Genomic DNA, 12969 nt, shown 5'->3' with positions numbered 1-12969 from the left:
GCCCGACCTGTTCTGAGGTCAGTGAGTCAAATGCAAGAGGTTTTAATGCAGCGCTTCGATTTGATGTACTTTACTTCGGAGAGAATGTGAGAGAGAGTCTTTACTGTCACTTTTGATCAATTTAATGTGTTGACTGTATTATAAGTATACAAAGTATACACTTGATTAAAATATGGCTAGCTGTGAAACCAATATTCAATTAGTTAAAATGCATGAGATAAATAGCTTTTGTGTATGTAAAGCACATTGAGTTTATTAGTACTATTACAGAAATCTGAGCTGTTTCATTCATGTGTGACTGTCACTAATGCTTCACATTAAGTTTATTAGTTTATGTTAAAACTGTGTAATCCAAATGCATGGAAATATTATATGCAATTCAAATACATAAATCTTAAATTGAGGTCCAAATATTTTTAGTGCATAAAGTAAACAGTAAAACAATTCAGTAACGGTAAGTGCAAAATTCATTCTGCAACGCATGCTGGGCGTTCACAAGCCCTACACCTCCACAGCATTGCTCAGCACTGAAGTGCTTGTTTGGGGAATTCTGCTGCTCTAACCAGTGCTTTTACGTCACATTTCTTAGTATTTGTGACTCAAAAGGCCCGTATGCTGGATAAAATGTAATTGCTTTTTTGACAGTGCAAAACCCACGATAGACGTCACGAGGAGGTTTTCATGCGCTGTTGAATTCATCGCCTCAGACAGATAAAGTTCTCCAGAGCTTCAAAGCCTGAATGACTCAACAACTCTGACCCGAAATCACCTGCCACGTCATACAGGCTGGCAGTTCAACTTTAAACAAACAGAAGAAAAACAGCACATTTAGTTTGCAGTTGAAGCATAATTATTTTGCATACCATTTAATTCAGTCATCAAACAAACCATATACAGCAAGACAACAGAACCAGAGCAAACCCTTCAACAAGAAACATTTTACTTCTGTAATGATTTTACCCAACAGGAATTGACTGAAGCGACTTGTGTGTGTTTGCTAAATCAATACCTGAATAGCTTTTTGACTATTGATTAACATCATCCAACAGCACCACGTCATCAGGTTTGGAGAAATGTAGCATTGCATCAGTGTCTCAGCAATGGATGCTCTGCAGTGAATGGGTGCCGTCAGAATGAGAGTCCAAACAGCTGATAAAAACATCACAATAATCCACAAGTAATCCACTGGAAGCAACACTGGAAGGATTTGTTTCAGCTTCTCCAGATGTTAACTGATGGTCTGGAGTGCTGTGGATTACTTGTGATGTTTTTATCAGCTGTTTGGACTCTCATTCTGACGGCACCCATTCACTGCAGAGCATCCATTGCTGAGACACTGATGCAATGCTACATTTCTCCAAATCTTTCAGTTTTGGATGAACTATTCCTTTAATATTGTGAATGTCATTATTCTGTTAAATTCATTTCACGTTTTGTTCTCATCTGATACTGGAAAGTCAAACTTTAAAAATACAAATATTTTACTCAGGGCTGCTGAGACCCTTGTGACTGGCATCAGGAAAATATAACGTAAATACAAATATTTAGTCATCCAGAAATTCTCATTCCTCTGTTATGATAGACCTTGTGTGCATGATGGATTTTTCTAGATTGAATTAATTCTCCATAGTTGATCATTTCAGACATGAAATTAACAAAGACAAATGACTTTATTTTGGCTCCCAGGATGAACAAATCTTTCTAAAAAGCTCATCTTGCTCTCATGCATGATGACTGAGAGCGTGTTTATCACTGAAATCTCAATGAAATCATGTGAGAGCTGTAATGCATGTTTAATCTGAGGTGGGTTTGTGATTGTGATGGCATTAGTGTGTTTCAGCACATCTTCTGTCCTCTGTTCGGAGGTGTGGCTACTGAAGGAGGTGAAGGTTTCTCTCAGGGTTTAGTGGAGGTTAAGGTCAGTGTTAGGGTCATTCTGCTGATTTCTCTACTCAGAATCAGTGGGACTTTAAAGCTTTAAACACCTTGGAAAAAACTCATTTGTATGCATGCATGTGGAAAAGTTTTTTTTCTTGTGCTGGTATTAAATAAAGGAATAATTCACTCAAAAATGAAAACAAACCGCAGCACTTTACAACAAAGTCTCATTTGTTATCATTAGTTAATGCATTAAATACAATGAACTTGCAATGAGCAATATATTTCCATGGCATTTTTAACCTTTGTTAATAAAATGTAAACAAACAAATAAACACAATTATTTAATAATAATAATAATAAACAAATAAATAAAGAAAATGTATTTACAGCTATATGGTATTATATGAATATTAAATAAGTGTAATATATTATATGAATTTAAAAGACTAACAGATAACAAATGAGACCTTATTGTAAAGTGTAAACAAAAAACCAAACAAATAAATAAAATGTTTTTAATAATAAATAAATGTTATCTTAACCCACAAGCTGTTATCTGACAGAAATGTGATTTTTTTTCTGAACTTTTCCTCTCATCTTTAATCATGTCTTTCGAAGAATACGTTCTTGTTCCTCTTGAATGAAATAAAGAAAATGTATTTACAGCTATATGGTATTATATGAATATTAAATAAGTGTAATATATTATATGAATTTAAAAGACTAACAGATAACAAATGAGACCTTATTGTAAAGTGTAAACAAAAAACCAAACAAATAAATAAAATGTTTTTAATAATAAATAAATGTTATCTTAACCCACAAGCTGTTATCTGACAGAAATGTGATTTTTCTCTGAACTTTTCCTCTCATCTTTAATCATGTCTTTCGAAGAATACGTTCTTGTTCCTCTTGAATATGGCCTTGGAGGCAAAGCCAAACTGAATCCTATCTTGTAAATGGAGCCGTTATCTTCGCCTCTGTCCTTCAGCGGCTCTATAAAACTGTCCCGCAGCCTCCTCCTCCTCGCCATCTCAGCGGGAGCCAACATGCTGCGGGCCGTCCTGAAGCTGTAATGCATGTTTAATCTGAGGTGGGTTTGTGATTGTGATGGCATTAGTGTGTTTCAGCACATCTTCTGTCCTCTGTTCGGAGGTGTGGCTACTGAAGGAGGTGAAGGTTTCTTTCAGGGTTTAGTGGAGGTTAAGGTCAGTGTTAGGGTCATTCTGCTGATTTCTCTACTCAGAATCAGTGGGACTTTAAAGCTTTAAACACCTTGGAAAAAACTCATTTGTATGCATGCATGTGGAAAAGTTTTTTTCTTGTGCTGGTATTAAATAAAGGAATAATTCACTCAAAAATGAAAACAAACCGCAGCACTTTACAACAAAGTCTCATTTGTTATCATTAGTTAATGCATTAAATACAATGAACTTGCAATGAGCAATATATTTCCATGGCATTTTTAACCTTTGTTAATAAAATGTAAACAAACAAATAAACACAATTATTTAATAATAATAATAATAAACAAATAAATAAAGAAAATGTATTTACAGCTATATGGTATTATATGAATATTAAATAAGTGTAATATATTATATGAATTTAAAAGACTAACAGATAACAAATGAGACCTTATTGTAAAGTGTAAACAAAAAACCAAACAAATAAATAAAATGTTTTTAATAATAAATAAATGTTATCTTAACCCACAAGCTGTTATCTGACAGAAATGTGATTTTTCTCTGAACTTTTCCTCTCATCTTTAATCATGTCTTTCGAAGAATACGTTCTTGTTCCTCTTGAATATGGCCTTGGAGGCAAAGCCAAACTGAATCCTATCTTGTAAATGGAGCCGTTATCTTCGCCTCTGTCCTTCAGCGGCTCTATAAAACTGTCCCGCAGCCTCCTCCTCCTCGCCATCTCAGCGGGAGCCAACATGCTGCGGGCCGTCCTGAAGCTCTGCTGTGGAATCACATACCCACATCTACGGAGCATGGCAGGTGCCTGACTGTAGCTTCAGCTCGATGCACGAGCTTGTGTTTGTATTGTGTTTTATTTATGGTGTCTCTTCCATCCTGCAGGTCTGCAGCGAGCAGCTCTGGTGGCGTTCATCCAGGAGATCGCACACTTGCAGAGCCGAGGACAAATAGTCCTTCCAGCATGGAGCCCTTTGAGATGGACTGAAAGTGAGTCTGTGCATTCATATTTAACTTCACTTTCCATCCAATACTCCAGCAGAGCTGCAGTTCAGTTCAAAAGTTTGAAGTCAGTAAGATTTTTAAAAATGGTGAGCATAAAAAGTCTCTCCTGCTCACCGAGGCTGCATTTATTTGATCAAAAATAAATTCTATACAGTAAAAATTGTGAAATATTATTATAATTTAAAATATCTGTTTTCTATGTGAATATCTGTTGAAATATAATTTATTTCAGTGATGCGCAGCTGTATTTTCAGCATCATTACTCCAGTCTTCAGTGTCACATGATCTTCAGAAATCAGTATAATATGCTGATTTGCTGCTCAAGAAACATTTCTGATTATTATCAATGTTGAAAACAGTTGTGCTGCTCAGTATTTTTGTGGAAACCGTGATGCATTTTATTTTTCAGGATTCACAGATGAATGGAAAGTTCAAAAGATCAGCATTTATTTTAAATAGAAGTTTTTTGGAACATTATAAATGTCTTAACTGACACTTTTGATTAATTGAATGTGTCCTTTATGAATAAAAGATTAAGTTCTTTCAAATACAAGAAAGTAAGAAAAATAAACACTGAAAATGATCCAAAAAGCATCTTCAGATTTAATGATCTGACTGTCACATGATTAATAACACTCATTTACTTACATTTGATCATTCACATAGAAACACTGCAGAATCTGAAATATTTATACTTCATTTGATATATTATTATTTAGATTTTTCAAAACCCTATAACCTTTATATGAATGTCTTCAGAGACAGAGGCGGTGGAGCAGAGGACGGCTGCATTGGCCGATGAGGACGTGTTTTATCTGAAACAAGGAGAAGCAGCGCTGAATGAAGCTCTGAAGATCGTGGAGTCCGAGGACGGATGGAAACTGGAGACGGCCGAGGTATTCGTCTGTGAATGTAAAATGTTCTCTTGGTGTGCAGATCACCAGAATGTGTTCTCACAGAAAATAATGAACGTCTTTTTCCTTCAGAAGAATGGAGATGTGATCTATAGCAAAGTTCTCACTGGCAACAGGAAGGTTTTCCGATTAGAGGCCGAACTGAACTCGTCTCCAGAGGAACTTCACAACATCTTGTTCTTCAGAGTGGAGGAGATGCACGAATGGAACCCCAGCATCAGACGCATCAAAGTAAGACATACTTACTTCGTATGACTTTTTTTCACTACATTACAATTTTTTCAGTTAAAATCAACAGCTAGCTTAACACATGCTAACTGTAACTTCTTTAGCATGTGAATTGAATGAAGAAGTAAGATATTACTAATCACTGGCATTACTCACAGAGTCATTACAATGTTTACCTTCATCTAGCTTCAGCACGAAAATGTCAACATAAGAGAAACTCGGACATATAACAGCATTAAACATGATCTCTCCCTTCACCATAAAACACATAAAATAACACTTATTTTTAACAGTTTTCTCCTTGTTCAGTTCTATGCAAAGCATGCTGGGAACTAGAAATCTACTGTTAACAAGACTATTTTATCAAGTTACTACAACTTAATTTTTTTTAACTTAACACATAATGCACAATGAACACATTATGTCACCAGAACTCATCAAAATAATTTTGCCAACTAAAAAGGTTTTATTAAATCCATTAACTTGAATTTATAACTGCATGTGCATTTATTTACAGTTTTTTATGATCGCTATAGGACACATTTCTCAATACTTAGGTCACTTTTTCCAAAACTCTTCACACGGCGAGCACAACATCAGTCTATGTGCATGGGCTAAACTGTGACTCATTTATCATTGCTTCGGCACATCTGTCAAATTACGTGAATTCTTTTATCACTCTGACGCAAACACCAAAACTTTATGTACTATACAAGCCAGTTTGCATACTGTTTTCAAAACTGTTAAAGTTCAAAACCTATCACAGTGCAAAAATAAGACTTTATTTCTACAGTAATATATAGAAAAATATTCTGAACGTAAAAAATCAAATAGGCTACTATCAAAGCAGTTGCATGTAGCTGAACATCTTCACAAGTGTTAGTCTTTTCCTTTCATTACCATCTTTACAAAAGAGGAAAACTTAGGAATAATTTTGTACTCTAATGCCAACAATGTAACATATTAATTATAAACAGTAGAGAGTGTCATTCTTGTTTTGTAAAGACATTTTACAAAAGGCAGAGTCTTAACTTTGATAAAGAATATCTCTTTGGTTTTGAGACTTTAGTCTTTGCTACTTCAGGGATCTTATCTATGCACAATCAGCTTGTAACACTCCAAAGAGAAAGGAAAACTTGAAATCGCATCATATGACCCCCTTTAAAGTGTGTCGCCATTCATTTAGCCAACCTTTATGAACGATTCTAAATCTTGCTTTTTAAAATAGCTCATTTATTCACCCTCATGTTGGTCCAATCACACGTGACTTAACTTTCTTCTGTGAAAAGCAAAATAATGTGTTTGGCAAAATAATGCATGAGCTTGTTTTCCTCCAAACCGATCGCAAACGCCATTTCTTTGAGATTTGAGAATTAAAAAAAAATAAATTTAACCGATTAATATTTGGCTGTTTGTCGCACAAAGCTGTTTTATGAATTCAGAAGACTTTGCATACTAGCGCGCGAGCCGTATGCGCGACTGTTATTGCGCTTTTTTCATGTTTTTGTAGCACAACAGTATAAATCACCATCCATTTTTGTTTTCATAAAAACTTTAAATTTCAATTTATTTATAAAGCACAACTAAACACTTGTAATGGTCTGGGTGTCTGTCCCTTTAAGACTCTGATTCTGGGTTTCCTCTGCTCCTGCACTCATGTGTATATGCTGGGGAAAACACATTGTACTTTCTATGGTTTGGTTGCACCTTCCTTTCACATTAATACATAGGTTGATGGGGACCTGCATCGTGTGTTTCTTTCTTTCATAACGCACAATAGGTTACACACAATTTGAAAATACAATTTGCAATTCCTTTTGAAAATAGTCCAGAATATCCTTCCATAAAACACAACCACCGTTGACCAATGTGCTGTACACAATAAATAACCATTAACAGAAATAAAACAAAGACAAGGTTACAAACAAAACTGCAAAACAAAAAAACATTTACGCTTAATCAATAAGGGTTTGTCCTGTGAATTATTTCATATACATTTTGATTAGAAGTTACTAAACCAGACATAATCTGAAAGTGTTTTCTGATGGTAAAGACATTCTGTAAGTGTGTGTTTGGTGTTTGTTGTGTTCAGAGCTGAAGATGGACCCACCTGCATCATCCTGCAGCCGCTTCAGGACCGTCCCGACCGCAGTCGCTTCATCTGGCTGCTCAACATGGACGTCAAGGTACAAAACATGCACATGTGTTATGATTTATGATTTTACTAGTGCTGTCAAACAATTAATCACATCTAAAATACAAGTTTGTGTTTAAATAATATATGTGTGTGTACTGTGTGTTTATTATGCATAAAAAAAATGCACACATATGCATGTATATATTTAAAAAAAATTGCATGTGTATTTATATATAATTTATATTATATATAAATGTAACATATTTTCTTAAATATATGGATGGATGTGTGTGCATTAATATACACATAATAAACACACAGTACACACATATATATTATGTAAACACAAACTTGTATTTTGGATGTGATTAATCGTTTGACAGCACTAGATATTACTGACCAGCAGATGTTACATGCTGTATGATTGTCAAAGTTGAAAATAAAACATTTTACTAGACTTTCAGTCTTTCTACTTCAGAATTTCATGTTTAATTCAGTGTTACTCTTTGATATTATTTGTGAACTTTACTACTGATTTTTGAGTGAAAAAAGTTTGTACAGCTCATGTTTCCAGTGTAGAAGATTCCCTGATGTATTTCTGCAGTCGTGTGTTGAACGTGTCCTTGTGTGTTCAGGGTTGGCTCCCGCAGTCACTAGTGAACAAGGCTCTTCCTCGAGCACAAGCGGACTTCACTAAACACCTGCGGCGCCGGCTGGCCGCTCAAAACTCAGAAAACAGCAGATGCTGAGAGTCAGACATCAACACTGACGACGATATAGGAACACAGACATGCAACATACACCTCAGAGTAGAACTACGATGAAATTGATCTGACAATATAAAATGGCAATAAAAAATATTTTTCACTGGAGTGTTATTTCAATATCATTTTAAGTAAATTTTTTAAATTTTTATATTTGAAGTTTTTAAATTTTATATTTCTGTTTTCATTTTAGTTAAAACTATTAAAGGGGTCATATGATGTTGCTAAAAAGAACATTATTTTGTGTATTTGGTGTAATGAAATGTGTTTATGTGGTTTAAGGTTAAAAAAACAAATTATTTTCCACATACTGTACATTATTGTTTCTCCTCTATGCCCCGCCTTTCTGAAACACGTTGATTTTTACAAAGCTCATCGTTCTGAAAAAGCGAGGTGGGCTGTGAGCGATTAGAAAAAAACATTAAAACCCATTATAAACGAGGCATTCGTTGCATCCAGTGGGGACATAATTACTGATTATAATGACTTATACCGTCTTTTTACGCATTGCGTTTCGTATCGCGCCGCGTAAACATAAAACATGTCTGCATTTGTGATCGGAGAAATGACAAACAACAAGCGCTACTCTACACTGCTCAAAACTCACGTTTGAATAGTCAGTGGCAAATCCTTTAAATATAAAAACGTACTTCCAGTCTGTGAGTCAGAACAGCCGGCATTGTAGTCTACTCTCCCAGGATCAGGAGACAGTCCTCCATAAAATGTGCTGCACACATCTGAATATTTGGGTTGAAGTGTTCTGGAACAGTGTTGTAAATACAACTTAACACTGATTTCTAGTCGTGTTCTCTTTTGGAAGACCAAACAAAGTAGTTTCACTTTCACAACGAAACACAGCGTCTTCACGACATGGCGGCGGCAACAATACTTCAGCGAGAATAAAAGTTACGCCTTCTTTCTTTGCGTGAACATTTGGGAGGCGTTATGCAAATCTTCCCACATCGTGAGGTAGACATGTGGGGGCGTGTTAGAACGAGGCGTTTTAGGTAGGCGTGGCTGACTCTTAACTTTTATAAAGAATATCTCTTTGGATTTGAGACTTTAGTCTTTGCAACTTTACAGATCTTCTTTATGCACCAAGAGCTTGTAACACTCCAAAGAGAAAGGAAAACTTGAAATCGCATCATATGACCCCTTTAATGTAATGTTACTAGCTTATATATATATAAATAATTTAAAATAATTACGTTTTTTTAATGGTCTCTTTTAGATAACTATAATAACTGTTTCATAGTAATGCTTTGTTTTTGTCACAATTACAATTCTGAGATGTAAACTCAAATGAAATCTGACTTTTTTTCTTGGAATTCTGAGTTTAAATCGTGCAGTTCTGTTTTTGTATCTTTTGCGACTTACCTCACAATTTCCCTTAAAACAACAACAACAACAGGAAGTTATTAAAGAAGATAAACAACTGCTCATGAAATTGATTTGACCACATAAACAACAATAAAAAAAAAACGTTTTTCACAGCGTTATTTTAGTACCATGTTTTTTTATTTTTCACATTTTATTTTATTTTTTAAATTTGTAGTATTTTTTATTGTAATTTTTTTTTTAAATGTCTATTTAGTTTATTTTTTTATTTCATTTTTAGTTAATTTAGTACATCAAGTCAATCTAAATGAAAATGAGAAATGCCACCTTGGCAAACAGCTGAAAGAAGTTTATTTCAAGTAACATTTTTTTAGTTTTAGTTTTAGTTAACTATGATAACCCTGATTCTGTATTTTGTGTCTGATTTTGTGCTTCACATACTTAAACCAAAAATGAAAGTTTAAATGAGTTGCAGTGATGGAAACGAGACAAACGGCAGCATACAGTTTTGGGTGAATAATGGCCGAATGAATAGTTTTTTTATTAAAAATATAAAAATTAAATAATTAAAAATTAAGTAATCATTTTGACTTTCTCAAATAAATATTTGCAACTAACTCAAATCGCATGAAAGTTTAAAATGTTCAACATTCACACTGTGCAGATTCACAGTGGCTGAACAGAAAAAGTTTAACATTTTCATTGATATTTGCGTTATGGTTATAAATGATGAACTGAATTCATGAGTTGGTCTCTGAGCTCTGCTGCTGGCTGATATTACAGATGCACTTTTAAACATTAAAAATCAATGCAAAACAAATCTATACTGAACAGCTATGAAACAACTCGTTTCTGCAGAGATGAATGGAGATTGATTAGTTTCACATCCGTCTGCATTTTGACTTCAATTCTTTTACAATCTATCTTCCTTCCAGATGTCATAATCAATCAAAACCAGTCCAGATCTGCTGGTGCAATAAAACCTAGACTTACTAGTACACACTTAGATACTCTTATTTTAAAATTGCATCATGAGTTCATTAATATTTGATTTATTAATGCATTCAAATCGTAATGTCGTAATGCCCTGTAAATAACCAATTTTCTATGGAAACCATAGAAATAAAAACCTTTTTAACTCACAATTCTGACTTTTTTTCTCAGAATTTAGTTTATATCTTGCAATTGATTCATATTTATATATAAATAAAATGAGCAATTACCTTTTCATTTATCTCATGGCTTTCATTTTAGTCATATTGTTTGCTGATGGGGAATTAGAGAAATATCAGATATTAGTGTGTTTCATGTCATGTATAAAAAATATATTCTTACCTTTTAATCCAGTAAAAATATTCTACACTGGTTAAACCTGACGTATTGAATGTGCAAATAAACAAATAATCTGAAATAAAAACTCCACTTTTTTTTCCAATGTGTATATTTTCATGTATTTCATCATCCTACAACTTAAAAATGTAATAAATATTAACACTTAAAGCTCTCAATCATGTATATACAAGTACTATACAAAACAGAAATTAGATGAAACTACGTGAGAGACGGCAGACCTGACGCTCTCGCACCTTCTGAAAACCTGCAGCTATTTACAGTATATACAAAAGCACCGAGTTTAACAGCAGATGCGAGCTGAAGAACACAGACTCACACACACAGACTGCAGGCGATGGTTAGAGCCGGCTGCTGTTGTTTCACAGGTGCGTGTCGTCACATTGATGAACATCAGGAGCACCAGGAGGCGGCGAGAACCACGAGTACACTAGCTTTGTAACTCTTCAGTAGATCGGTGTAGTTCAGCTTCATAAAAATGAGCAAAAGAATATGAAAATATGACTGAAATACATTAATGGCTATGAACAAAATAGAATACAGGCCAGTGTTGTTGTATTATCATTTACATACTATTACAGTATTTTATATATATATATATATATTTGAACATATTTCAAATTAACTTTTAAAGTTTCATCTATTATATATATATATATATATTAACTCTTTTATATTTTTAGGTTTTTTTCATTTTAATAATTAAATTTTAGTCATTGTAATACTTCAACTTCAAATTATTTCAGTTTTTATTATGATTAAATTTCTCCATCTATTACACACACACATATATATTTTTTTATTTTTAATTAATATATGGCCTTCCTATTTTACGTTTGTGAAATAAAATGTGCTGATTGTTTCAACAACAAAAAAATTCATAGTAAAAACGTTTTGCATTCTTAATCTAATTTATTGTAAAAATGTCTGAATTTCTGGAAGGCAAGTCAAATAATGAGTTTAACAAATCCCAATAAAGCTCGTTAAGTGCATTGTGGGGGCACTGTATTAGACACTAAATTAATCACAGGTTTCTGTAATTAATCACATCAAACGGCAAAAGGATTTAAGGAAAATAATGTTATGTCAATTATATTGAACGTGTTATTTTTCTCAGGTCATTGGGGGATTTTAAAAGTGAAACTGGTCGATCGCAAAACTACACCAGAGTTACAAAGCAAACACGCGCAGCTAGACTTCAAAATAACACAGCTACGATCTACACGAGCGAATAATGACGCACTGCAGCCACAAACACGCTGAAGACGTGTCTAGTAGTCCTGAAGACACAAAACAGCACGCATTGAGCCGGAAGCCACTGCATTTCAATAACAGCACCGGTCACGGTTTCTCCCGTTTCCACACACGGTGACGTGGGCTCGTTCTGAGGTAACCAGCAGCTGCTGCGTGATTGGTTCGTGATCATGTGACCGGCGAGTCCCTGGTTTGGCGGGTCGAGGCGAGCGAGCCCTGGATCTGGAGTGCGTCTGGAGGTAGAGATGAGGGACAGGGAGTGCTCTCGTCCGCTTTAGGGCTGGAGGAAGTGAGCCGAGGTCTCCTGCTAGCTGCTTTAGTGGTGTGGACGAGCGGAGCCGCTGTAGACGGAGGCACAGTCGGATCAGGACTCGTTTGAGGCAGAGGAGGGAAGGTGAAATCCGGAAGCCATGAGAAGGGAGGATGAACGTCTGGAGAAAGCGTACTGAAAGCCATCCTCCTGTTACAGGACTCGCAGCAGAGCTTCTGATAACCCGGGATGGAGCAGTAGCGCGCCAGAACCTCCATCTGACAGAAGATGGACTTATCACCCAGACACGGCTCATCTGGAGGATCATAAATGGATAGAAGATGTTTCAATATATTGTTATAAAATACAACAGAATCGTGAAAAATAGCAATAACTAAAATACAATAAAATAAATGTAATAAAATACACATATTGATGTATTTATATTTAAATTAGTAGTTATAAATTTACATTTACAGTAATTAATAACATTTATAAAAACAAATTTGAATGAAATTAATACAACACAAATAAAAATATATTTACGAAATTACATATATTCGTATATTTATTAAATTTACATAAGCATTCTTTCTTTATCTATCTATCTATCTATCTATCTATCTATCTATCTATCTATCTATCT

The 12969-nt window shown here is 34.6% G+C and overlaps 2 protein-coding genes across 2 annotated transcripts in view; one reads left to right on the top strand and one right to left on the bottom strand.

The window, feature by feature from the left end:
- Positions 1–3823: 3823 nt before the first annotated feature.
- LOC107595203 (steroidogenic acute regulatory protein, mitochondrial-like) lies at positions 3824–8149 on the top strand. The gene is made up of 7 exons (XM_016285547.1): positions 3824–3887; positions 3969–4073; positions 4848–4984; positions 5075–5233; positions 6853–6890; positions 7323–7416; positions 8003–8149. The coding sequence occupies exons 1-7, from the start codon at positions 3824–3826 to the stop codon at positions 8114–8116; spliced, it is 711 nt and encodes a 236-aa protein (XP_016141033.1). The 3' UTR covers positions 8117–8149.
- Positions 8150–11823: 3674 nt separating this feature from the next.
- Positions 11824–12969, bottom strand: part of LOC107595202 (A disintegrin and metalloproteinase with thrombospondin motifs 2-like) — a 10012-nt gene continuing 8866 nt past the window's right edge. The window contains exon 6 of the mRNA XM_016285546.1: positions 11824–12639. Within this exon, the coding sequence (XP_016141032.1) occupies positions 12242–12639 (398 nt within the window). The 3' untranslated portion in view covers positions 11824–12241. The remainder of the gene's footprint in view (positions 12640–12969) is intronic.

This window comes from Sinocyclocheilus grahami, unplaced genomic scaffold (genome assembly GCF_001515645.1).
Source record: "Sinocyclocheilus grahami isolate Dianchi unplaced genomic scaffold, SAMN03320097.WGS_v1.1 scaffold198.1, whole genome shotgun sequence".
Classification (NCBI taxonomy): Eukaryota; Metazoa; Chordata; class Actinopteri; order Cypriniformes; family Cyprinidae; genus Sinocyclocheilus; species Sinocyclocheilus grahami.
This window is presented reverse-complemented; position numbering and strand designations above follow the sequence as displayed.